The sequence below is a fragment of the Melospiza georgiana genome, chromosome 8 (genome assembly GCF_028018845.1).
Source record: "Melospiza georgiana isolate bMelGeo1 chromosome 8, bMelGeo1.pri, whole genome shotgun sequence".
Lineage (NCBI taxonomy): Eukaryota > Metazoa > Chordata > Aves > Passeriformes > Passerellidae > Melospiza > Melospiza georgiana.
Window position 1 is genome coordinate 18,136,677 of NC_080437.1, and position 24,392 is coordinate 18,161,068.

Sequence of the window (24,392 nt, forward strand, 5' to 3'; positions counted from 1 at the left end):
GGGAGAAGGGGATTTTGCTTGTGAAGGTGTTGTGCCCTGGCTTCATATACCAGTGCTCTGTCTGCAGGGAGCACAGGGGGACTTGTCAGCTTGGGGTGGGGGGCTGCAGTGGAGGTTAGCCATCAAGGGACTAATCAGGAATGGTTCCCATCATGGACAAAGCAGAGCTGTAATAGTGAGATTGGCTCTTTCAGATGGCAATAGTTTCACATGGGCTGTAAAATTTCTAGTGTTACATTGGTGTATGCTCATGCACCACCAGGACTGGGAGCAGAGATGAGGACTGAGGAGCAGGTGCTCTACTCATCTGGTCATGGTGCCAGAACACAGACCTTGGTGACAGCTCAGCTGACATTGGTTTTTCTCTGATGAAGAAGAAATCCTTGTTTCCATGGACAGGACTTGTTGGAGAGGGTGTGAGAGATGCTGGCCTCTGCCAGGACTAGTGCTTGTCATGGATTTGAACAACTACACTTCTCTTCTGATATTTTCTACTTTGTTTCATGGCAAGATCCACGCAGTGCCACAGTGTCCTCAGAGCTGTGTGAAGCACCAGTGCCTTCTCTATTCCAAGAGACTCTTACAGACTTGGTAAGTGGGTAAAAACTTAGGAGTTTGTTTAAATTGCATGAGAAAAGGTCTGAATATTACATAATGGAAGAGTAATGGGCATACTAGAAAAATCCTGGTTATAAATCCTGGTTCCCTAACCCCATTTGTACCATTCCTGGAATATTTTTGCTGCTGCAGCCCTCTTCCTCACCCTCCACTGCCTCTAGATTATGTCTTTCCAGCCCTCAGATGTTTTCATTAATGCATTTGAGTCCTTGTGCTGCTCATGGAGTGCTTCTGTATCCAGCCCCCCCTCTGTCTTGTCTTTCTGAGCCTTCACTTCTATTTGCAGCTCTGTTTTTTCTGCTTGTTGAAAGCTTCAGATTATTAACTCTTGGTCAGGTGCCTCGATGTCAGGACTGCGGCTTTGATCTCCAGGCCCAGGTGGTCCTCTGACTTTTTGGGGTGGTGTCAGCTGACAGCAAAGCTCCATTTTGCCAGCTGCCTTCTGATAGCTGTTTTGGGCACATGCTGTGTTTTAACACATGCTGAGTTTGCAAACCCAGCTTCTACAGAGAGCATTACGTCTCAACTCAGACAATTATGGTGCAAAGCAAATGCCACCTGAGAAAACCGCAGGAAGTGGGACTAGAATGGAAGGAATGTTGACTGGAAAGACAGAATTGCACTTTAAACAGTTTTCACTAGGCTGTAAATAAGAATGGACTGGAAAACCAGAAAAAGAACTTTTTGGATGTTGTTTGGATTTTGCAAGAGTGAAGTTTAATGTTACAGGGAAAAAAAAATCAGGGAAAGTACTGAACTGAAAGGAAATCAGAATCAACTGTCAGGTAGCATGTGCTGCCTGATATGTTAACCACTATATCTCTTGAACTCTATTTGTAAGTTAAATTGCATAAAAGTCAGTCATACTAATGGCTGCTGGTGAGGAGTGGTGTTCACAACAATACCCTTTAGATTTGTCCTAGCATATACTTTTTCTAGTCTTGGACTTTTTTCTCATTTTTACTCAGGGTCTGACTAAGTATTTTCCAGAGGAGGCTGAACAGACATCACTGCGTGTTGGATTTACCTGCCTCTTCTGTTCCCATTTATATCAAGGACTTCTACTGCTAAAACAGAATAGAAATATGTACTGGGATTTAGCAGATGTCTGTAGAACACTTTACTGTGGAGCTGGTGTCTTCCTCATTGGTATGAAGTTACTTGTGTGAGAAGTCCTATGGAATGATAAGCCCTGACTATAAAACATACATTTGGCACTGAAACTTGGGAAACAGAAGCACTGCTGCTTTCAATTTCAATTTAAAAACTGGGTCTGAGCATACTCAAAAGGTCTGTAAGAAAGATTTCCAGGACGTATCAACAGGGAACTGGCTTTTTAGAAGTTACTCTCAGCTCTATAAATGCCAGCTGTTGAACTCCTGTGGAAAAATGTGTGCCTGTTACAGAGGGTGATGTGTTCTGAAGCCACTGTGCCTGGCATTTTCGGCCCAGCCGTGCAGAAGGCAGCCCGGCGGGGCTTGTGCTTCTCGCCTGTGGCCCCGGAGTGATCCGAGCGCTGCCAAGGCTGCTGGAGGCGGCAGCCCGGCACAGCGGGCACGGTTCCGCTGTCCGTGAGCTGTGGAGGCTGCCGGGAGAGGGAGGGCCAGGCCTGCTCCCGGCGGGAGGACAGCAATGCGCGGGGCAGCTTTGGGAGCACAGCCGGCTCGGGAGCAAAGCTCTGGAGTGCAGCTCTTGCCCCGAACTGATGGGCTGAACAGTGAGGAGAGACCCTGGGCCCGTGACGAGGCTGCAGGGGACGATGCGATCCCCCCACGACTACAATTCCCAGTGTGCAGTACTGCTCCCGCCGTTGTGTAACCAGCGCCCTGGCCCGGGAGAGGTGGTGGGCAGCCAGCGCTCCTCTCCCATACCGGCCAGGGTCAGAGCTGTCCCCGGGCAGCTCCTCTCTGCAGAAGGCAGAGGGAAAGTGCAGCCTTTATGAGCACAAATGCTCCCTTCTCAAGGGGTGTGCACACCGCTTGGCGATGGAGGATGTGTTGGGACTTGAAAGCACATCCCCACAAGCAGCCAGGGGCCAAGAGGGCAAGTTCCTGCAGAGTTCCCAATAGGGAAATGGGACGCTCGTGGCCTTACCACAGCCCTGCTCCTCTGCCAGGGGAAGTTGTGCTTCCTTTCCTCACGTTTTCTGTGTGAGAAAAATGGAAATTTCTTTGGGCAGCGGGGCTGGCTGCTAAACTTAATCCCTAGTTGTAGAAAGCGTCTGGAAAGAGAGAGGTCAGGGTAACCGGGTCAGGAGTGTGTGCAGTGTGGCTGCAGCCATTTAGTGCGAGCACAAGGACAGTCACTCCTGGCGTGCAAACAGAGCCTTGTCCTCAGGACAGAATGCTGAGCCCCATGTAAGAAGAGTGAACTAAAGCGTTCGGGCAGAGACAGCATCACCTGGAGCTGAGGGGGGTGAGGCCCCCAGCCCTGCAGCTGGCTGTCGATGCCCGGGTCAGCCTTGGCCAAAGCTGTTCGGGTCCTCAGCTCCCGGGAGGAGCGTTCGCCGCTGAGCTGAGCCTGCCCTCCCCTGCGCTCTAGGGGAGCCTGTCCCTCGCTGCGGCTCAGCCGAGCGCGCTGTGGGGCCGCCCGCCCCGCGGAGCCCGGCTCCGCTCTGTGCTGCTCCCGGCTGCCCTCCCCAGCACCGACCTGCTCCCCGGGCCGGCAGCGCGGCCGCCACGTGGCGCCGGGGCCGCGCCGGCCCGTCCCGCTCCCCGCTGCCGCCGGACGGGGCGGGCCCGGCCCTGCCGCCGAGCGGGACCCGCGCTGCCCCGGGGCGGGGCCGGCCTGGGCTGTCCCGGCGCCGTTCCGCACGGCCGGACCCGCTCCGCCCGCCAGCCCGGCCCCGGCCCGGCCCCGTCGCCCATGGGGAGCGCGGCCCGGCGGCGGCCCGGCGGCCCCGCTCGCCCGTAGCCCGGCGGGGCATGCCAGGCCCCAGGATGCCGGCCTGGGGGATCCTGCCCGTCACGCTGCCCGCCTTCACCATCACCGGCATGTGGATCGTGTGAGTGCCGCGGGGTCGCCGCCAGCCCCCCACCCACGGGAGTTGGGGCCGGGGCCCGGGCCGGGTGCTGCGGGATGACTGAGGGCCGGGGGTTGGAGGATGCTTTAGGATGGGATGCAGCGGGCTGGAGATTGCAGGGAGATTTCTGGACGCTCAGGGGCTCCCACAGCCTCCCTGCGTGGTCCCCGCGTCCCTGCAGCAGCGCTGGCATGTGCCTCCCTGTCCTTAAATCCCTGACACCCTGCGGAATTGTGCACCCCTGTCCCGGCCTGAGTGCTCAGGTGGCCCGGGGACGGCACTGGGAGCCACGCCACTAGCCCAGGTACTGCAGCACCAGGAATGCGGTCCGTGTGTGGGCACCCATCCCATGTGCTGGATGGATGGATGGATGGATGGATGGGCCTTGTGCTAGGAGTAGACGCTGTGTCACTTGGGTGAACAGTACTAGTCCACTCCAGCAGTCCATTTCTCAGGCCTTAACACAGGTAAACAGTGGATGAAGATCTTTTCTCAAAGGCATCAAGAGGTTCAGTATAGGTGGTGGGACTTCCTGGGGTATGGGATGGAGCAAATGCACCCCACATGCATGCAGGTCTTCACGACAAAGCCGATTGTTCCTGGTGCTAGGAACTTATGCTGCAAGTTTTTCCCTCGGACACCTTGCAAAGCATGGGCTGTCTCCCGTGAGTGACCCTGGGGGCAGATGGCCTCCATACCAAAGCAGCACAGGTGGGAGTTGCTGCTCATGATCCTCACAGCCTGAGCTGCCCTGGGAGTGGCTCTTTTGGAGACCTGTGCTGGGAGATGGCTCAGTGAGGGCACTGCTCCTTGGTGGCTGGGAACGCTGTTCCTTGGTTTCCCCCACCTGTCCTGCTCTTTGCCTCTGTTCTGGGATCATCCTTTTGCAGCCCAGCTGTTACATGGCTAGCTTGAGCAGGAGAGGAGTTTTCATACTGGTGTTGGGGCCTATTTTTAACCTGAGCTGTTCACAACCGCCAGTGATTTGAACAACAAGGTGCTGCCCACTGCTGTGGCTGCTGGGCAGGAGGGCTCCTCGATAGCTGGGGTGGGGGCCATAGGGCTGAGAGCCCTTGCAGTGGAGCAGGATGCATGTCATGAACCCCCTGTTACACTGACTAAGGCACAAGGGTGACTCCACAGCCACATGCTTGATGGGGCTGCTGCCCCCATGATGCCCTCCCAGTGCACTGGCTGCTTTTCCAGACTTCCTTCACCTCACTGCTGGCCAGCCAGGGGCTGGGGGAAGCACAGCAGGGCCAGCACCATTGGGTATCACCTGGCACAGCTGCAGGCTGGTGTAGAGCCCCGATGGCAGGGGCATGCCAGGGAGGCTCTGTGACAGAGCAGTCCCCCAGAGCCCGTGGAGCACAGCAGCACGATGGAGGAGGCCCCACAGAAGCAGCTGCACTGAACTGGAGCAGGAGGTGGCTGTCAGCAGGGATAGGGGTACAAGGCAGGGGAACCTGGTCCCAGCAGTGGCAGTTCTGTGGAGTACATGCTCATGCACTTGTTTTTCTTTTTCCTGCTTTGTAAAGCTGGGAGGTGCCACAGGATGAGTGCTGGCCCTGGCAGGCACTGAGGGCCTGTATCCTCTGCTCTGGCAGCTTGTCCCTGGGGCTGCTCTGGATGCTGGCAGGGAAAGGGGGTGCAGGGAGGTGGGTGGCTGTGGTAACCCTGTTGTTGTCTCTCCTCCAGATATGCCATGGCACTGTCCAACAACCACATCTGCCCTGTCCACAACTGGTAAGGCCTGCAGGGAAGCAGGGGCATTTTGGCACATCCTGGCTTGATTAAAGACCTCATAATGCCAAGTCCCTCCATACCTGTCCCACTTAAAGTATGCCAAGCTGTGCTAGACCACTGGGTAGCTGAGGCACTCCCTGCACCCTGACTGTGCTGAAGGGGGGTTGGGGATGGTGGGAGCAGTAAAGGGGCACAGAGTTGCCTTCTTCCCCAACAGACTTGGTGGTGATGGGGTGCAAATGCCCCAGGGCACATGCCTCCTGCCCAGCCCAGTGGCTGTTGGGAGCAGAACAGCTTGGGGGCGAGCTGCAGTCAGGGCTGGGCTGCCCTCCCTCCCCTGCTCAGGCTCTCTGTGGTAACAGCTACTCTGCTGAACAGTCCAGCCTTGCTGCAAACCAGGCAGGGGAGAAGGAGGCCTTTCAAAAAACACAGCATGGAGAAAGTATGAAAATAAGTGGTCAGGGAATTACAGAGGGCTGTGTGTCTCCATGGAAAAGGTTGTGACTTGCTTGCTTGAGGCTAAATCTGGCAGTGCCAGGGGGATGGGATGGTCCTGCAGCACCCAGACACCCCATGGACAGAACTGCCTGCAACACCCCCAGATGGGGGATGAGGCGTGGAAGAGACAAGGGCTGGGAAAAGAAACACTGCTTGGTCTCTTGGCAACTCCTTCTGCAGGGTTTTTGGCTTGTAGTGTCGCCTTAAAAATGTGCCCAGGAAGATCCATGTTAGTTTAATTCTTGGTGGAGTGTTTGAAGAAGTGAAAAAAAAAATCCTGCTGCCATTTCCTGCCTGATGGCTGATTCTGCCCTGGGAAGAATGTGTGTGTCGGGTTGTCTCTGCTGCACAGCCAGCCCTTAATGACGAATAATGCTTCCCGGCCTGGGGCTGCTTGCTTTAAACAAAATAATAATAAAAAAACCCTCCCAAACCAAACACAGCCCCAAGAGCAGCCTTTGAGGAGGCCTGGGGCTCCACGCCTTGGTTTAGTGGTTGGAAAACAAAGCCACCAGTAAACTGAGGAGACTGAAAAAACATCAGAGCTCAGCCCAGCCCTTTCCAAAAAGGCTTTTTTAACCATGTGCTTGCTGCATTGCTGGAAGTGGTGGATGGACAGCCTGGGTGAGGGACAGGGCAGCACTATCCCCCCACAGCTCCCCCCACAGTGCTCTCCCCCCTCAGTCCCCCTGCCACATGGGACTTGGGGTGCCTGAAGAGGCCCTTTGGGGCAGAGAACTTTGCACTCACTGCCTGTGGTGTGAACAGGGGTTCCACTAGCCATGCCTGCCAGAGGTGCTGGATGCATGGGTGATGCTGCAGCAAAGAGACACAAAACCCCAGTCCAGTGTGTGCCAGCTCCTGGGAGAGCTGTGAGGCTGAGGGCACACGAACCCCGTGGTGGAATTTGGTTAGGGTTGCAGGCAGCAGCTGTGGTACAGGAAGGCTGATAAGAGCTCGGGGTGCTGGACTCACGGGCTCTGTGTGTGCAGGAGGTGCTCCCAGCGCACTGTGGTGGGTGCAGGCAGCAGAGAGAGCCCTGCCCAGCCCGGGTGCACTGCTGGTGTGCCTGGCTCCAGGGCAGCCTGGGGCTGGCTCTGGTCATGCTGTCCCTCAGGCAGTGCCTCCCAGCTCCTGCCCTCCCAGGTGCAGTGGCACTGCCCCGGGGGTGCCTGTGGGGGCCATTCCCTGCATAGCTCAGCATTCCAACCCATCTCCTGCAAACCTGGAGCTGTCAATGGCTGCGTGCCCGGCTTCTCTGGTGCTTCCATGCCGGGAATATGTGGGGGGGCTGGCTGGGTGTGGGGCTGCCAGAGGCCCCTGAGCCCACACCTAGCCCGCACAGCCTCTGCCCTGCCACGGCCTCTCCCTCACAGAAGGGGGCTCTGGGTGAGCAGCAGAGCCAGCAGGCAGGGAACAAACAAGCTGTGGAAACACAGGCACGACTCTGCCTGTTGGGCAGCGGGTCACTCCCTGGAGGTTGTGGGCACATCCCTGGGTTTGGGCTGAACTCACTGCACAGCAACTTGGCTGCCCTTGCAGGGCAGGAGACAGGAGGGTCCTGGGCAGCATCTGGGCTCTCCTAACCCTGTTCCTTTGCTGCTGGCAGGAGTTACAACCAGTCCTGTGACATGGATGGCCCCAGCTCCTGCTGCACGCTTGATCACATCCCCCTCGTCAGGTGAGCAGCCTCAGCGTGGGGGCAGAGCTGCTCTGAGACCCCTCCAGGGCAGCCCAGGAGGGAGCCAAGCGCACAGCCCAGTGCCCCCTTTCTGAGTGCTCTGTGGGTCTTGTTTGTCCCCACAGCAAGTGTGGCACCCTGCCTCCTGAGAGCTGCTTCTTCAGCCTCATCTGCAGCCTGGGCTCCTTCATGGGTGAGTGCCTTCTGCTGCTGGGGAAGCAGGGCTGGGAGACGCTGCCCTGCACCCCCCAGCAGCATGGAGCAGCAGTGGATGAGGGGGCTGCAGGCAGTGGCGTGTGACAGGCTGTGTTTCCCTCCCGCAGTCATCCTGGTGGGCCTGCTGCGCTATGCCCACCTCCTGGAGCGCCTGGGGCCGTCCCTCCTCAACACCCTGGGGCTGGCCACTGGCTGGGTCTGCGCTGCTGGCCTCACCATGGTGGGCAACTTTCAGGTAAGGCATCTCCTCGGGAGCCCCTGGGGTAGGGGGGCAGGAGAGGGCCTTGGCTGGGGGGGCAATGGCTGTGCTCAGCAAGGAAGGCTCTGGGGCTGTCAGTTTGGTGCAGCGTCCCATCCATGCAATCCTTCCCTTCCCCTGAGTCAGTGCCGTGCTTCCCAGGGTACTGGGTGTCCTCTTTGTGTATTCATAGTTCAAGTGCAGATTAAGCTGCTGGGTTTCATTAAACCCTTACCTGAGCCCCTTCTGCACTGTCCTCTCCATGGACGTGTGCAGGGACATGCTGTTCAGGCTGCTCCTGATCCTGCTCAGAGGGTGATGCCAGGAAGCTGTCGGGGCAGAGCCTGTGCTCACGGGGAGCGGAGCGGGCCCAGCTTGGCAGCGCACGGCGGTGCTCAGCCCCTGCCTGCTCTGCCAGGCCCCGGGCTCCCGGCAGCCAGTCCCTCCCCTTGGCAGGAGGCTGCTGCCCACACCAGCCCCGGGAGGAGCTCTGCAGGCCCCGATCCCCCTTGCGGCCCTGCCGTGGTGAGCGGCGCTGAGCTGTGACCCTCGGGAGGGGTGCAGGCAGTCCCTGGTGCTGCTCAGGGCAGAGGGCAGCCCCTGCCCCTGGGCACAGCAGGGCTGCTGGCCCATGGATAAAAGAAACAGAGCTCTTTGAGATCCCAGCAGTAGATGGTGGATCCAAGTCTGCTCTTCAGCCAGGAGTCAGGCACAGGGTGAGCTGCCTGGACCTGCTCCCAGCACTGTCTGCACCCCTTCCTGGGCAGGAGTGCAACTCCTGGAGCAGTCACACTGTGATAGGCAGTGTCCCAGGGAGATGGCACTGATGGCTTCTTCCCCACAGGTGGATCACGCCAAGGTGCTACACTACATTGGGGCAGGGGTGGCCTTTCCCACCAGCATGCTGTTCCTGCTCCTGCAGTCCATCCTCACCTACCGCATGGCTAAAACCCGAGGGCAGTACTGGACCGGCCACTTGCGGAGCATCCTCACCACCGTGGCCTTCTTCACCCTCGTCTTCAGTATCCTGAAGGGTGTGGGAAGAACATTGGGAACTGGCTGGTGAAAGGTGGTCCTCACAGTGGGGTATATGCCCCAAATTCTCTATCCTTTGGTCTGGCAATGAGGCATGGTGCCAGGAGAGGAGCTGGGCAGGGCACTGAGCGTGGGCAGCTCCCTGCAGGTGTAGGCTAGAGGAGCAGCAGTACCAGGGCTGGGCAGGGGCAGTACCAGGGCTGGGCAGGGGCTGAGGAGGGGAAGGGATGCTGGTGTACTTGGGGTGCTGGCATGCCCCAAACCAGCTGTGCCCTGGCTGCTGCAGCCCAGCCACTACTGCAGGCTCCAGTCACACACCACTCAGGTCTGGTTAATTGTTGGGCTTTTTTAATGGGACAAAGGTATTTTGAGCCCTTGGCAATGCAAAGTCCATCTGGGTTACCTCTCTGAGCGAAGCTGAGTACAAAAGTACTGTGTGAAGGTGCCAGGTGGCACTTCTGGCACTCTGCCAGCCAGAACTTCTGGGCACTTGCCAGCCAACCTGCCCATGGGACAAGGAAGGGGTTGGTGAGCAGGTAACGGGGGCTGTGAACACTTTACCAGGGAGAGAGGTCATGGCATCAGGTGGGCTAGAGCTCAAAGAATGGTCCCAAGTGCATGGCTGAGGAGTGAGGAGTTTATTTGGGACTGAGGTTGAAGATAAATTGGGAAACAAGGTAGTGGTTATTGGGCAAGAAGGGGAAAAAGCATGCAGTGTCCATGGATCCCAAAGAGGCTGGCTGAGGTCTGGCTGAGATCAGCTGCACCAGAGGAGCCTGGGGGTGCTGGCAGGCCTGTCACATATCAGAGGGTCCTGCTCTGTCATCAGAGCAGGCAGGCTGGGAGCTGGGAGAGGCAGGACTGCTGCAGGGCCATGCCAGCTGCAAGGGACAGGAAGGGCATGTAAGGACAAGACAGGAGTGGTGCCCATCTGCTATGGCCATTCTGCTCTCTAAGCTCTGGGACTGGCAGTGGGCAAGCAGCGAGCTGTGGTGTGGACAGTGTGGGGAGAGGGCTGGGATCTTTCTGGCATGGGAAGAGTGAGCAGAGGGCTCTGCACTGTACAGGTCAGGTCCCTGCTTCTGCAGCTCTCCCAGATCTTGGTCTCCCTTGCAGAAGAGATGGTACTGCTGGAGGCTTTGCCTGGAGGGCTGGGGAATGTACCTCCTCCCCTCACCCACAGTAGCTCTTGCAGCAGGTTTCCCTGCAGATTTTTGGTGGGGATGAGAGAAGGATAAGAAAATTCTGGTAGTGGTAGGATCTGGAGGAGTGGGAGCAGTCCCCGTCTCTGGGGTGGGCCAGCCTGCAGCACAGGAGGACAGGAGGTGCTGCAGGACTGGGATGCAACAGTCCAAACCATGTTTCAAAGGTTGAGTTTTATCATCTTTGACTGCATCCTATGACAGGATGGAGAACACCAGCCTGGCTTGAGGAAGAGACAAGGAGTGTGGGGAAGTTGAGGATCTGGGCACCTGGCTTGCACGGAGACCTGCAGCCTGAGCTCATCCTGCCCTGGCCTCTTCAGATAATCCCAGCCTGGCATCAGTGATTTATCAAGGCTGGTTTGGGCATGTATGCCACCGCTTTACCTGTGCCAGGGCCTTTCTGGTGCTGGGAGAAGCATGTGGGGGTTTCTCAGTGTTAGGAGTGGTGGTGGCGTAGCTGTCCTGCAGAGGATGGGTACTCATGTCCATCCCAGCATGCAATAACAGTGGGACTTGGCTCTCTGGGGTGGATGGGGTTCACTGTACTATCCTTGACTGGGATACCCTCAGGTGGTGTGTTCTTCATCCAGGAGAGCTTTGTGCTACAGCACGTGGCTGCCTTGTGTGAGTGGATATTCATCATTGATGTCCTGGTTTTCTACGGCACGTTCACCTTTGAGTTTGGGGCCATCTCCACAGACACCTTCCTGGTCCTGCTGAAAGCCAGCCGGGCCCCCAAAAGTTACAAAGGCGAGAGCAGCCTGTCCAGTACAGCCCACATCCACAGCCACGTGGAGGGCCTGGCTATGGCCTGACCCCCACAGGAGGCAGCCCACAGTGGAGACCCCAAATTGGGCTCTGACAGTGACTCCCCACCTTGAATATTTCTGAAAACCCTGCTGCTGTGTGTGTGTTTGTGTGTGTGCGTGTGTTTGTGTGTGTGTATGTGTTTGTGTATGTGTGTATGTGTTTGTGTGTGTGTGTGTGTATGTGTTTGTGTGTGCATGTGTGTGTGTGTGTGTGTGTGTGTGTGTGTGTTTGTGTGTGTGTGTGTTTGTGTGTGTGCGTGTGTGTGTGTGTTTGTGTGTATGTGTTTGTGTGTATGTGTTTGTGTGTGTGTGTGTTTGTGTGTGCGTGTGTGTGTGTGTTTGTGTGTATGTGTTTGTGTGTGCGTGTGTGTGTGTATGTGTTTGTGTGTGCGTGTGTGTGTGTGTTTGTGTGTATGTGTTTGTGTGTGCGTGTGTGTGTGTATGTGTTTGTGTGTGCGTGTGTGTGTGTGTTTGTGTGTATGTGTTTGTGTGTGCGTGTGTGTGTGTGTTTGTGTGTATGTGTTTGTGTGTGTGTGTGTTTGTGTGTGTGTGTGTGTTTGTGTGTGTGTGTGTTTGTGTGTGTGTGTTTGTGTGTGTATGTGTTTGTGTGTGCGTGTGTGTGTGTGTTTGTGTGTATGTGTTTGTGTGTATGTGTTTGTGTGTGTGTGTGTTTGTGTGTGTGTGTGTTTGTGTGTGTGTGTGTGCATGTGGGCCTGCAGTGCCCTCCACTCTCAGCAGGAGCTGTGTCCAGTGCTCCTCTGGCAGCTGCTGCCCCTGCAGGAGCTGTCCCCTCCCTGCCCACAGGGTTTGGGATCACTGCTGGGCTGTGGGGCTGCCATCCTGGTATCAGCCGAGCCAGGATCTGCCCCTGAGCCTCTGGGGTAGCCTGGTGTGAGTCAGGCTGCTGAAGGCAATCATACTGAAGCTTCCTCCTGAAAGGGACGTGGTGGGCTGGAAGGGGATGAGATCTGTGTTCTTTCCACCTCCATAGGAGTAAGCAAGTCTTCCATCTGGCTACTGTGACTGTCAGAGGAGCCAAAAACACAGAGTGCCTTTTCCCTTGGGAAGTGACTGCACTGTCAGTCTGTTTGAACCCCAGTGAGGATGGCAGCAGGGGCTCTCTCCCTCCTGCCTTCCCAGGTGGAGGTGGTGTCTCACTCTGTTGCAGGATGGCACCAGCAGCCCCAGCTGGACTGTGCTGACCCCTGTGCCCCATGCCTGGGCTCTCACTGCTCAGGCCTTCTATGCCATCAGTCAATGGCTTTTCCTGCATTTTTTCAGCTTTGAGAATTGCTGAGGCAGGTTTCACCTCCATGGTCACAGCATTTCCCTGCTTCCAGCTAATTTGGGAAATGAGTCTTCAAATTTACCATCATACAGGGGATGTCCTGCAGGCACCGTGCCTGCTGGCCAGTGGACTTCTGCTCTGTGCTGCTGCCAGCCCAAGCTGTCCAGGGAGTGCAGCCATGGAAAGGGGGAGCACTTCTGTAGGAACAGAAGAAGCATGTGCCCCTTTCTTCTGGGACTCCCAAATCCGTCCTCTGGTGCGTGGCCGATGCCTGCCTGGCGGGAGCTCATCCCGCTCAGCCGCAGCATCCTTGGTGTGTCCTGGGCAGGGGGCTGAGGTGTCAAGGGCTGTGAGTGCTGTGTGTGTGTGCATGTGTGTGTATGCATAGATCTACAAATATATATATATATACACGTACATATATATATATATATAGTCCCCTTGTCCCTGGAGAGGGGCATTTACTGCTGCTGCTGCTGCTGCGCGCATTGATCAAGTTGGGCTTTCCTATTTGCCCACTTTTTCCAAACCGGCCTGTAAATCCACCAGTATATGTAGTTCAAAGAGGAGCCTTTCTGACTTTTGTATCTAATATATTTTTAAAAAAGTATATATAAGGACAACAGTGAATTTACAATAATAAAAGTGAAAATCATCCATGGGCGAGGCAGACGGTCCTTCCCCGCTGGAGTAGCAGCAGGCCTTGGGAATGGCCTTGGGAATGGGGTGAAGGGTACTGTCCCCTCGGGGGACAGCCATGAGCCCGGGGCTCGGTTCCCTCACCCGAGTGCCACGGACAGGCGATGTCGCCGGGACGCAGCAGCCCGGAGCTGCCCGTCCCTTCGGGGGTCCCCGGGCCCGCCCTCCCGCTGTTCCCGCCGGGCGGAGCCGGGTCCGGGAAGCCCCGGGAGGCGGAGCCGGGTCGGGACTTTCCCGGTGCCGGGCCGGGGCGCGGCGGCCAGCCTGCGGCGGGGATGGAGGTGAGCGGGGTGCGGGTCCTGGGGGTGCCGGGGGGCCGCGCCCGAGCAGCGGCGGGCAGGGCTCCCCGCGCCAGAGGGAGATCGCTTCCCAGGGAAAGGGAGCTGAGCGGTCCCGGGGCTAAAACTCCTGTGCTCGGGCTGCCCGTCCCAGCGGAAGGGTCCTGGGCTCTCTCTCGCTCCAGCCGGTCCCGGGTCGCCTCTGGCCGGCCTTGCGGCCAGCTGGGGTGGGGGTGTTGGGAAGATCCAGGTTGGAGAGACATTTGTTCTCTTGGAGGGGAGAGGAGACAGCCAGTCCCAGCTAAGGCACCTTTTCCCTGCCGGTGGGAAGTTCCCTATTTTCTGTGTTGCCATTGGGTTCTGCCCCATCCTGCAGCTCTCCCTCTCGCGTTCTGAGCCCTCCTGCGCTGGAGCACGGCTGGCCTGCTGCCCGCTCCGAGGGGAGTCAGATCCGTGCCCGCAGGCTCGGCAAGCCATGGCCCCAATGGAGCTGTGAGCACCAACACGGCGGTGGTACTGCGGGCAGAGTGCAAACTGGAGAGAGTGACAGACAGCCAGCGCCGGGCTGACGCTGGCAGGGCTTCTCTAAGGGCATACAGCTGGGTTAATCGGTCATAGCAGCAGAGCTGATTTACAGGCCCTCAGAGGAGAAAACCAGAAGATCAGTGGGTGGCTGGGGTTTGCCAAAACCAACTTGATAGCCACAATGGGAGTAAAGGCATTTTATGCAGAGATACACAAATGGCTTCAGTGGTCAGAAGCAGGCTGTCAGGAGAAGAAGGCTTAGAAAGCTTTCAGGAAGAGGGGATTTCTCTCTGCCATGCTTGCTGGTCAAAGACTTGGTTTCCAGGAAGGGTCTCAGAGCAAAGTCACTGTGAACGCAGTATGAGAGAGACTCAGCAGTAGCTGCTGGGACTCCAGGGATGGAGCAGAGCACAGGATTCCTGCAGAAAGCAAGGCCAGGTGTTTAGGGCTGTTGTTCGCAGGTGTTAGCAGACCCAAGGAAAATCAAAATGCAAAGGGAAGAGTATGTTAGGGGAGCAGTCAGCTGAGTGGCTGAAACATGTCAGCTGTACACCAGCACAGTTCAGAGCAGGGCTGTGCTCCTGCTGCCTCCTGCATTTCTGGAGCAGCCTTTCCCATGGCTACTAACTCTCCTGCCTCTGATAGGCTGATGTGTGTTTCCCTCCTGCCTGCAGGGCATCAGCTCTGCAAGTCAGCCGACTGTCATGGGAGGAAAGAAAATAGCACCTGCATTACTAGGTCACGTTCAAGGAGCTGCAGGCATGGAAGATTGGCTTTAACTCACACTGTTTGCTAAAGCCTAGCCCTTAACTGAAGTGCTCTGGCTGGCACAGGGAGGCTGTGCCATCTGGCAAGGGTGCTGTGGCAGTGCTGCACTCCAGGGCAGGGAGCTGATGCTGCTCTGGGCAGTGCCTTGTAGCTGGATTGCTGCTCTTTCCCCCCATCCCCAGCAATGCCCAGAGAATCCTGCCTGAACCCTAGGAGTGTGTGAAGATGGGGAGGAATTAGCCAAGTAAATGGGCTCTGCAGTTCAAGCCCATGATCCAGGGCAGATGTGTTGGGAAGAGAGAGCAGGGAATGCTACTGATGGAGAAAGGAGAGATGCATTCCTTTCTGGCATATGTGTGGGGGATAAAAGCTGCATATGCTGCACTCCTAGGGGAAACCCCAGTCCTGGAGGCCAGAAAGGCATGCTGCTTGGCACAGGAGGCAGGACTTCACCTGGAGAGCAGCTCTGAGGTTGCCTGAGGTTGCTTTTCCAGGAACAAGGAAGCAGGTGGTGACACCATCTCTGCTCAGCAAGCAAGGTGGGCTTCCTCCAGCACACACTGCACAAGGATGCAGGGATATGGCTGGCAACCTCCAGAGAGAGCCAGAGCTGTGTGGGATGGGGAGACACAGGTAGAAGTTCGTGACGTTCTTTAGTCATGCTGTTTGCTGCAGCAAGTGGAAGTGTCCTGGGCAGCAGTGAGTGAGGTGTGAAAACCCTTCAACAGGAGATGGAGCTGATGCCACTGGAGAAGGGGAGTTGTGCTATTCCAGGGGTACAGTCTGCTCTTATCCAGCAGCTTCAGGCCCGGGCTCTCCCTCCAGGCTCAGTGGGTAGGGTAGGTGGCTGTTCCCAGCCCACTGGGGAAGGTTGCTTGTCCCTTTGTTCACCTCTCTGCAAGATCTGTGCCCAGCAGATGGGGCAGGTGACTGGTGGTGGCAGGCTGAAGCTGTCCAGGTGGGATGGTCAATGGGACCCGAACAGCAGGCAGTCTGTGCTGCTTCCCACAGACCACCAGGGGGTTGTGTCCATGTTCCTAGGCTTCAGAAGCCCCTACAGAATGATAGGAGGAAGGTCCCCACCTCATTTTTCAGTGCTGGATGTCTACCTTTTCCTTGCACCTTCCCCTGCACTTGCAGGTCCCACTGACCCCATGTCCCAAGCTGCACAGTTGCCTGGGATGCTTCTCTGTGCTTAGGTGGCAGGCCAACCGGGAAAAACCTCAGGCTTGAGGTCACAGGACAGTCCCTTTGGAAGACTTGAGAGGCTGAAAAATCTCCTTGAAAAGGCTCTGTTCAGCTTCTGAAGAATATGAGTCACGCACGGATTGAACAATCCCCTTCCTTCCCCTCTTCTCCCACACACTCAAAATCCCCTGAGTGAGACCTGCAGCAACCACTGATTCAGAAATGGAGTCAGATATGGGATTTTTTTTTCTTTTCATTGGTTAGTGAGAAGAAATGTGGAGCGTGCCCGTAGGCTCTCCCCTGATCCTGCCCCTTTGCTAGAAGTCGCCGGTGGTTTTGTGTGGTCAGGCAGACCTTGGCCCCAGCGGAACTCCTGTGTGTGGTACTGGCAGTCCCTGTGGCCATGCTGGGGCTGAACGGGTTGCTGAGACCAACCTCTTCCTCCTCGGTGAGTAGGAGGGTGTGAGCGCTGTGGGCCCTGCTGCTGGCAGTGCCTTGCTGGGGTCGGCGGGAAGCATCCAGTGCTGGGGTGGTGGGAGATGCTCCCACAGGGAGCTCTGGGGCTGCCCCTTCCACTCTGAAGCCAGTGGGAAGGAGGCAATGGGAACACGGATAGCGAATGCCCCTCTCTGGCCACCTCCGGGGGAAGGATGCCGCGGCTGCTGTGTAAGTTGAAACGGGGGAGAGGGGAAGCACCCCTTTGGGTGCCTGGCAAGGGGCTGCTGACTCTGCAGTCCTGGAGAGATTCCCATGTCCAGGGGGGAGCCAGTGGGCTTGGGGACAGCACTTCGGGGCGACTCCTGTTTGAATCCATAGGGGCTTGGAGACGACATCCCGGTGTGGGAGACACATCCCTGTGCAGGATGGATGATGTGGGGTGGGGATCTTGGGGAACCCGGGAGTTTCTGCGGGTGGTTTCAGCCGTGCTGCACGGCAGTTCTGGCCGGGCAAGGGCTCATGGCAGCGCGGCGGGACTGGCACCCGTAGCGGGACGGGCGGCTGGGGACGGCGTGGGGCAAATCCCTCCGTACTCCCGAGGGGAAAATACGGCACATCTGGCGCCCCGGAGCTGCCAGGCAGCGCCCGGGCGAGAACGCCCGGGGGAGGCGGGCGGGAGTGCTCCGGGATTTCCAGCCCGCCCGGGGCTCCGAGTCCGAAATTCCCAGGCGAGGAGGGGACAGCCCGTCCCGCTGCCCCGAGCGGCCGCCGGCGGGCGCGGGAGCGGCCGGGCCGAGCAGAGCCGCGCTCCGGGCCGTGCCGGGCCGGCCCTGGCGTCCCGCGGCCCCCGCGCCGTGCCCCGGGCCGGCCCGGGCCGTGTCCCGGGCGGGGCGGGGCGGTGACGCGCGGTCCCGTCATTTCCCGGCTCGGCGGGGTTTCTAGGGACTTTCCGGAGCGGCGGTGCCTTCCTGCAGCCCCGCTCCCCGCTCAACCCCCCCCTCTCCCCGCAGGCCGGCGGCCGGCCCCGCGCCGACATGGACGAGCAGTTCCAGCCCGTGAGTGCGGCACGGATCGGAGCGGAGCGGCCCGGGCGGGTGTCCTGCCTGCTCCCGGCCCCGGAGCTGGGCACGGGGAGTGCCCGACCCCACGGGGGGGGGTGGGAGGTGGGGGTCCGCGCCTGCTTCCGGGCTGGGAGGCGGGAGAGTCTGTGTCAGCCTCCCGGGGTGGGCACTGAGGGGTCTGCACCTGCCCTCCTCTCTTCTCGAGGAGGGACAGGGATCTGTGCCTGCCCGAACGGGGTGCTGTGCCAAGCTGCCATCACCCGCCCAGGGTAGTTGGGGGATTCCGGCCCAACACACTCATCACGCTCCCCTTCCCTCCTGTCACCTAGTGCCTGGATGGGATTGACTATGATGACTTCAGTTTTGACTCCCACATGATGGAGCAGAAGGAGCCGCTGATGGAGACAGGTAAGGGCCCCTCTGGTTGCACCCTTCCAGGGGTCCCCAGCTGCAGTGGAGTTTCCCAGCAGGTTGACTCACACCTTTAAGTTTCCAGAAGCACCGCAGGCTTTGTCCTTACTGGCCCCACTGTGGGCTGGCTGGAAATTCCTGACTCGTGACACCAGAATGGGGCTTCTTCCATCTGTCCCTACTGCTCAGTCTACCAGGGACTGCCAGGTTGGGCTGTGACCTCCTGGGGGTCCCTGTTTCCCAAGTGGCAGAGCATCCTCTGGCCCTTCCCTCCTCTTGCTGCTACTCTGACTGCTGTTCTCAGCTGGGCTGTGACAGCACAGGGTTTGGGGGCTCTGAGGACCCCCATGGGACAGACAGGAGTCACATCACCTTCAGTGCTGTCCCTGTATCTCCAGCATCCTTAGTGAGAACATACACTTTGGTTATCCCATATTTCTCATTAGTACCTCTCCTTTCTCTCCTCCAGCGGAAGGTCCCTACCTTGTCATTATTGAGCAGCCAAAGCAGGTAAGGATGTCACCCAGCTAAAGACAGGTGCAACTGTCTCATGCTCTCATGGCATCAGGCTTTGGCCACCCTTTGCTGACCCATTCTCTGCCTCCACAGCGGGGTTTCCGATTTCGGTATGGCTGCGAGGGTCCTTCCCATGGGGGCCTGCCCGGAGCATCCAGCGAGAAGGGGCGCAAGACCTATCCCACTGTCAAGGTGAGCGCTGCCATGGGAGGGGATGGAGCAGTGTCCTCAGCCAGTAGTGCTTGAGCATCACCAGGGAGCCATGAAGGGAGGACAGGAAATTTATAACAAGCTCTTGTGTGTGTCCTGGTGCTGGAGAGATGGGAGAGCTACAGAGGAAGGGCTGTGGCCATGGGGAGGTATAACAGGGATTTGTAGAGAAACCTTCAGACTCCTGGCTTGCTGTACCTGACCTCCATCTCCTTCTTCCCTGCAGATCTGTAACTACACAGGGATGGCCCGGATTGAGGTAGACCTGGTGACGCACAGTGACCCTCCCCGTGTCCATGCCCACAGCCTGGTGGGCAAGCAGTGCAACGAGGCTGGCAACTGTGTCACGATCGTGGGACCCAAGGACATGACTGCTCAGTATGTGCAAGGAGGAGCCAGGGTGGCCTCTTGCCCGTGTGAGGTGGCTGTGGGTGTGCTGCCTGCAGCTTTTGAGATGGGGAGAAGATAGGGGTTAGTGCACTCTAGAGCTGGGTTTGCTGGATGAGGTCAGGCAGGTGTAGTTCATTGTTACAACTCTGTCCCCTGAGCATTTTGCCTGTCTCTGGGTTTTGACATATGGAGCTTATTTTGAGCTTCTGTCCTTGAGGTTGCAGCTCCCCAGCTTTGCAGATGACTTTTGAAGCCAGCCTGAGTCACAGGGTTATTCTGCCACTGCTGCAGTTGCTCTTACATTTCCATCTCTGGCTCAACTCATACCATTTGCATCCCTCTGGCCTTCAGTTCTCCTGGTCTTGTCTTTGACAGCCCTCTGGACTCGTCACCTGTGGGAGCCCAGACTTTCTGGGGCTCCTTTTCTCTCCTCTGCAGTTGCTCCTCTTTGGCTGCACACACGCTGATTCCCTGCTGCCTGAGTGGCACCGCTCTGTGCTCGGGACCTTCCCAGCTGCAGGAGTGTGTGCCCCTTTGGGCTTGCTGCTCCTGATGCTCCCAGATCCCAGCAGGTTCCCTCTTCTCCAGGTTCAGCAACCTGGGTGTGCTCCATGTCACCAAGAAGAATATGATGGAGATCATGAAGGAAAAGCTGAAGCAGCAGAAGATGCGTAACAGGAGCCGTCTGCTGACGGGTGAGGGCAGCCTGGGGACTCAGTGGGCCTTGGCACCGTGGGTTGACAACTGGGGCTGGGCTTAGCGTGGGGCTTGGGGGGTAGGAAGGGGACCTGGAGCACTGTCCCCCCAAACAGCCTGACAGTTTGTCGCCCTGCCCTGGCAGAAGTGGAGCTGCGTGAGATCGAGCTGGAGGCAAAGGAGCTGAAGAAGGTGATGGACCTGAGCATTGTGCGGTTGCGCTTCACCGCCTACCTCCGTGACAGCAGTGGCAACTTCACGCTGGCTCTCCAGCCTGTCATCTCAGACCCCATCCATGACAGCAGTGAGTGTGGGGCCAGTCCAGGAAGGGGATGGGGCAGGAGGGGGTAAGGACTTCTGCACAGAGACTCCCAACCCCTCTTGATTTGCAGAGTCCCCCGGAGCTTCCAACCTGAAGATCTCACGGATGGATAAGACAGCAGGCTCCGTGCGGGGAGGAGACGAAGTCTACTTGCTGTGTGATAAAGTTCAGAAAGGTAAAGCCACTCTCTTCATTTGAAACCACCTGGAGGGGCTGCAGCAGGAGAGATCCGGGGCCCCTGGGTGGTCAGGAGTCTTTGTCCCTGGAGCCTGTTTGGGGCAAGGAGACAGGCGGTGCCAGTGCCACTTGTCTCCCCAGATGACATTGAGGTGCGTTTCTACGAGGATGATGAGAACGGCTGGCAGGCCTTCGGGGACTTTTCTCCTACAGATGTGCATAAGCAGGTACAGGGGAGGTGGGAGTGTCCTGCTCTGCTTCAAGGCAGATGACTGCCTTGTGGGGTGAGGCAGCCCTGTCCCCAGCTTCAGGGATGAGCAGAACCTCATGTCCATCATGTCCTGCCCACAGTATGCCATTGTCTTCCGCACACCCCCCTACCACAAGCCCAAGATCGACCGTCCTGTCACCGTCTTCCTGCAGCTGAAGCGGAAGCGGGGAGGCGACGTGAGTGACTCCAAGCAGTTCACCTACTACCCAGTGGTGGAAGGTGAGCACCACTCAGGCAGGCTGGCATGTCCCCTGCTGCTAGGGCTGCCTCTGACCCTGCTGCCCCTCTCTCCCCACAGATAAGGAAGAGGTGGAGAGGAAGCGCAAGAAAGTCCTGCCTCAGTTTCCTCAGCACTTTGGCGGTGGCTCGCACATGGGGGGCGCCGGTGGAGGGGCCGGGGGCTTTGGCTCTGGAGGAGGTGAGTGGCGATGCCTCTTCATCCTCCTCTCTCAAATGGCTGAGCTCTGGCCCTGGGGGCTCCCTTCTGCTCACCCATCCTCTGCCTTGCCCCACAGGTGGGAACCTCAGCTTCCCATACTCCTCTGGGCTGACTTACAACAGCATCTACTCGCCTGGCCCCCACCCAGTGGGGAGCTACCAGGGGGGTGTGCAGATGAAGGGCCCTGAGGCAGAGGGGCCTGAGAGTGACAGGCAGGCACCTGCAGAAGAGAGCACGTACTGCAAGGAGCTGCAGAAGCACGGTAGGAGGAGCTGAGCTTGAGGAAGGGCTGGGGCACATTGCGCAGGAGGGGAGGCACGGACGGGGGACCTTTTGGGGTTGTTTGCTGCTCTCCATACCTGGTGGGTGCAGAAGGGTGGATGGGGCTGCTGCCCTGGAGGTGACATCCTGCTTTGCCCCCCAGCCCAGCTGTGCCAGCTGCGGATGCTGGCGTTAGCCCGTTGCAATGCTCGTGCCCTGCTCGACTACTCGGTCACTGCCGACCCCCGCATGCTGCTGGCAGTCCAGAGGCACCTGGCCGCGTCACAGGATGAGAACGGAGACACGTGAGCACACGAAGGGTTGGAAGGGAGAGCATGGTGGTCTTGTTGTCTGTCAGAGCTGTTATGGGGGCTCTGAGGGCAGCAGGGAGTATCTGGAGAAGCATGGAGCTGAGCTAGGGGCCATCCCACTCTCTCTTCAGGCCTTTGCACCTCGCTATTATCCATGAACAGACTGCTGTGATCAAGCAGCTGATCGACATCATTGTTAGCATCCCCAGCCAGCAGATCATCAACATCTCCAATAACCTGCAACAGGTACGTGTTTCTCAAAGCAGCCAGTTCTCCTCTACCTGGGAGTAGTTCCTCACTCCTATTTTCCAACCCTGGGGGCTCCTGTAGCTGCTCCTGCTAAGGGGAGGCTGCAGATCTGAACAAGTTGCAGCTACTGGAGAGAATGGTGGTGCAGGACTTGGCTTCTCTTGTGAGCGCTGCTGAGGATGTGCTGCTGTCCTGCAGACGCCACTGCATCTGGCAGTCATAACCAAGCAGCCCCAAGTGGTCCAGCTCCTGCTGCAAGCCCGCGCCGACCCAACCTTGCTGGACCGCTATGGCAATTCCCTGCTGCACCTGGCACTCCAGACTGGCAATGAAGAGATGCTGAGGACGCTGCTGGCTCACCTGGGCTCAGCTGCCCCTTATCTGCTCCGCCTGCCCAGTTTCCGTGGTGAGTGTGGCTCAGGGGTGATGGGCAGAACCCCGGTGTGCCATCATGGGCTTGGCCAGAAGGCTGCTGAGCCTATCCCCATCTTGCAGGCCTCCTGCCTGTGCATTTGGCTGTGAAGGAAAAGAGTTTGGCTTGCCTGGACCTGCTGGTCAGGACGGGAGCAGATGTGAATGCAGTGGAGAGGCAAAGTGGGAGGACCCCACTGCACCTGGCTGTGGAGATGGAGAACCTGAACATGGCCACCCACCTGGTGAAGAAGGTATGGAGTGGCTGATGTAGTGGTGGCTGTGGGACAGGGATGGGGTCTCCTACAGGCTCCTGGCAGAAGTGGGGGCTCCCCTGTGGCCTTGGGGTGTAGGAGGAGCAGTGCCCAGGCAGCCCATCCTCACGGTCTCACATCTCTCTTAGCTGGGAGCAGACATCAACAGCCGGGATTTCGCCGGGAACACCCCCCTGCACTTGGCTGCTGGCCTGGGCTCTCCCACCCTCACCAAACTGCTCCTTAAAGCTGGTAAGGCACTGCCCTTCCTCTTTCCCTCTCCTTAACTCTGGCTGCCTGTACTGGGTGGTGCCAGGCACAAGGTCAGACCTGTGGGCCTGGCTCATGCCAACCTTTCCCAACAGGGGCAGATGTTTTGTGTGAGAATGATGAGCCCATGAGCCTGTCTTCGTCAGAGGCCAGTAGTGACACAGACACTGACCCTGAGGAGCAGGAGCTGGCCATGGATCTGGGGGAGCCAGCCCTGGCTGCAGAGCACAGCACCAGCTCCAAGCTCTCCACACAGGGGCACTGGCAGGCAGGGCACCGGCAGCGCCGCTGCCACACATCCCTGGACCTGACTCGGAGCCAGAAGGTGTGTGGCACAGCGGGACAAACTCTCTGGGAAAGCTTCTGTGCAGGCCACGGCATGGATGGAGCAGAGTCCCAGGAGATGCTCCTGTGAGGATGCCTGTGCTCCTCCGTGTCCTGCAGAGACCCAAGGTGTGAGGGGGCAATGGAGGATCTAGGCAGTGCTTTGGAAGGTTGACATCCATGTCTGTCTGCAGGTGCGGGAGATCCTGCTGCAGGCCTCCCAGCAGGGGCCCAAGGCAGAACTGCCCACTGCCCCCCAGCCAGGTGAGCAGCCCCTCTGTGCCCCACCCCCCGACTCAGAAGCACCACACCTAGGCAAGGTAACACCCTCCCAGCAGCAAGGATGGGCAGCCTGTAATGGAGGCACCTCTTTCACACAGGGAAGGTCCTGTCACTGGACAGTGAGGCACTGCAGGGGCTGGAGCAGCTGCTGAACCAGGACTGCAGTGGGTCAGACTGGATCGAGCTGGCCAAGCGCCTGGGGCTGTGCAGCCTCGTGGAGACCTACAAGGACACGCCCTCGCCCAGTGCCAGCCTCCTGCGCAGCTACGAGGTCAGTGCCTGGCTGGGGTGCCTCTGTCCCCCTGCCTGTCTGGCCATCAGCCCTACTCAGTGCTCCCTCTCTCTGCAGCTGGCAGGTGGCAGCCTGGGGGGACTGCTGGAGGCACTGGACTCCATGGGGCTCCACAATGCCGTGAGGATGCTTCACAAAACTGAGGCACTGGAGAAGCTGCAAAGCACAGGTACAGAGAGTGAGGGCTAGGGCTGGTGGGCAGGGGCTGTCTCTGCTGCCCCTCCCGTTGCCCCATCACTAAAAGCACCTGGGGATTGCTTTGCAGAGCTGAAGGAAGACAGTGCCTACGGCAGTGAGTCGGTGGAGGAGGAGCAGGCGCCCACGCTAGCCCTGAAGCCAGGGGGTGAGCTGCCCTCCAGCCAGCAGCCACAGGTGCACTGAGGAGCCATCCAGCAGAGATCACACAGGGAGCTGCACTGCTCTCTGCCTTACCCACACAAGTGCCTCCTGGACTAGGGGATCCGGCTGCCTGGACTCAGGGGGATGGGATGCAGCTGGCTCCTGCCCGTTTCTGCTCTTATTTAATGGTTTTTAAGCTGAATAAAAGGACACAAGTTCGCTGGAGTTCTTTGCCCTCCCTCTCTCCAGCCCCAGCAGTGAGCTGGGTGCTAACCCCCCTGTACCCTGCCTGGGTCTGAAGTCTGGCAGTGAGGAGACGGCTGCCAGCCCCACCTCAGCATCCCTCGGTGCTGGGGCTGCCCCCAGCCATGGGGAAGAAACACAGCGCACCCAAGAATTGAAGAGCGAGTTTTACTTCAGTAACTGAGAGAAGAAGCTGTACAAAGGTTTTTTTTTCCCCACCATCCCCCAAGCCACTTGGGGCAAGGGTGGATTTTTTTTTTTTTTGCAATAGACTCAAAAGAGCAGAATAAAAAGTTTTGACACATTCGCAAAGTCAGTGCTGAAACCAGCCAGGTGCCAGGCGGCTGAGAACTGTGTGTGTGCCAGCCCCTGGTCACAGCCCTTCACTGTGCCTGGACCCCTTTTTGGACA

At 58.2% G+C, this 24,392-nt stretch overlaps 2 protein-coding genes across 2 annotated transcripts; both read left to right on the plus strand.

Moving 5' to 3' along the window:
* Positions 1-3,539: 3,539 nt before the first annotated feature.
* On the plus strand, positions 3,540-11,386 carry TMEM150A (transmembrane protein 150A). Its single transcript, XM_058028623.1, has 7 exons — positions 3,540-3,622; positions 5,339-5,386; positions 7,494-7,565; positions 7,691-7,758; positions 7,889-8,016; positions 8,864-9,041; positions 10,830-11,386. Exons 1-7 carry the CDS (start codon positions 3,543-3,545, stop codon positions 11,072-11,074), a joined length of 819 nt encoding a protein of 272 aa, XP_057884606.1. The 5' UTR covers positions 3,540-3,542; the 3' UTR covers positions 11,075-11,386.
* On the plus strand, positions 10,868-23,781 carry NFKB2 (nuclear factor kappa B subunit 2). Its single transcript, XM_058028611.1, has 24 exons — positions 10,868-10,883; positions 16,079-16,262; positions 17,263-17,307; positions 17,643-17,721; positions 18,194-18,234; positions 18,334-18,432; positions 18,677-18,828; positions 19,429-19,535; positions 19,682-19,840; positions 19,929-20,033; positions 20,177-20,262; positions 20,387-20,525; positions 20,605-20,724; positions 20,822-21,007; positions 21,170-21,311; positions 21,449-21,563; positions 21,765-21,972; positions 22,062-22,231; positions 22,381-22,483; positions 22,597-22,826; positions 23,020-23,089; positions 23,206-23,378; positions 23,457-23,568; positions 23,665-23,781. The coding sequence occupies exons 2-24, from the start codon at positions 16,218-16,220 to the stop codon at positions 23,778-23,780; spliced, it is 2,802 nt and encodes a 933-aa protein (XP_057884594.1). The 5' UTR covers positions 10,868-10,883; positions 16,079-16,217; the 3' UTR covers position 23,781.
* Positions 23,782-24,392: the final 611 nt, after the last annotated feature.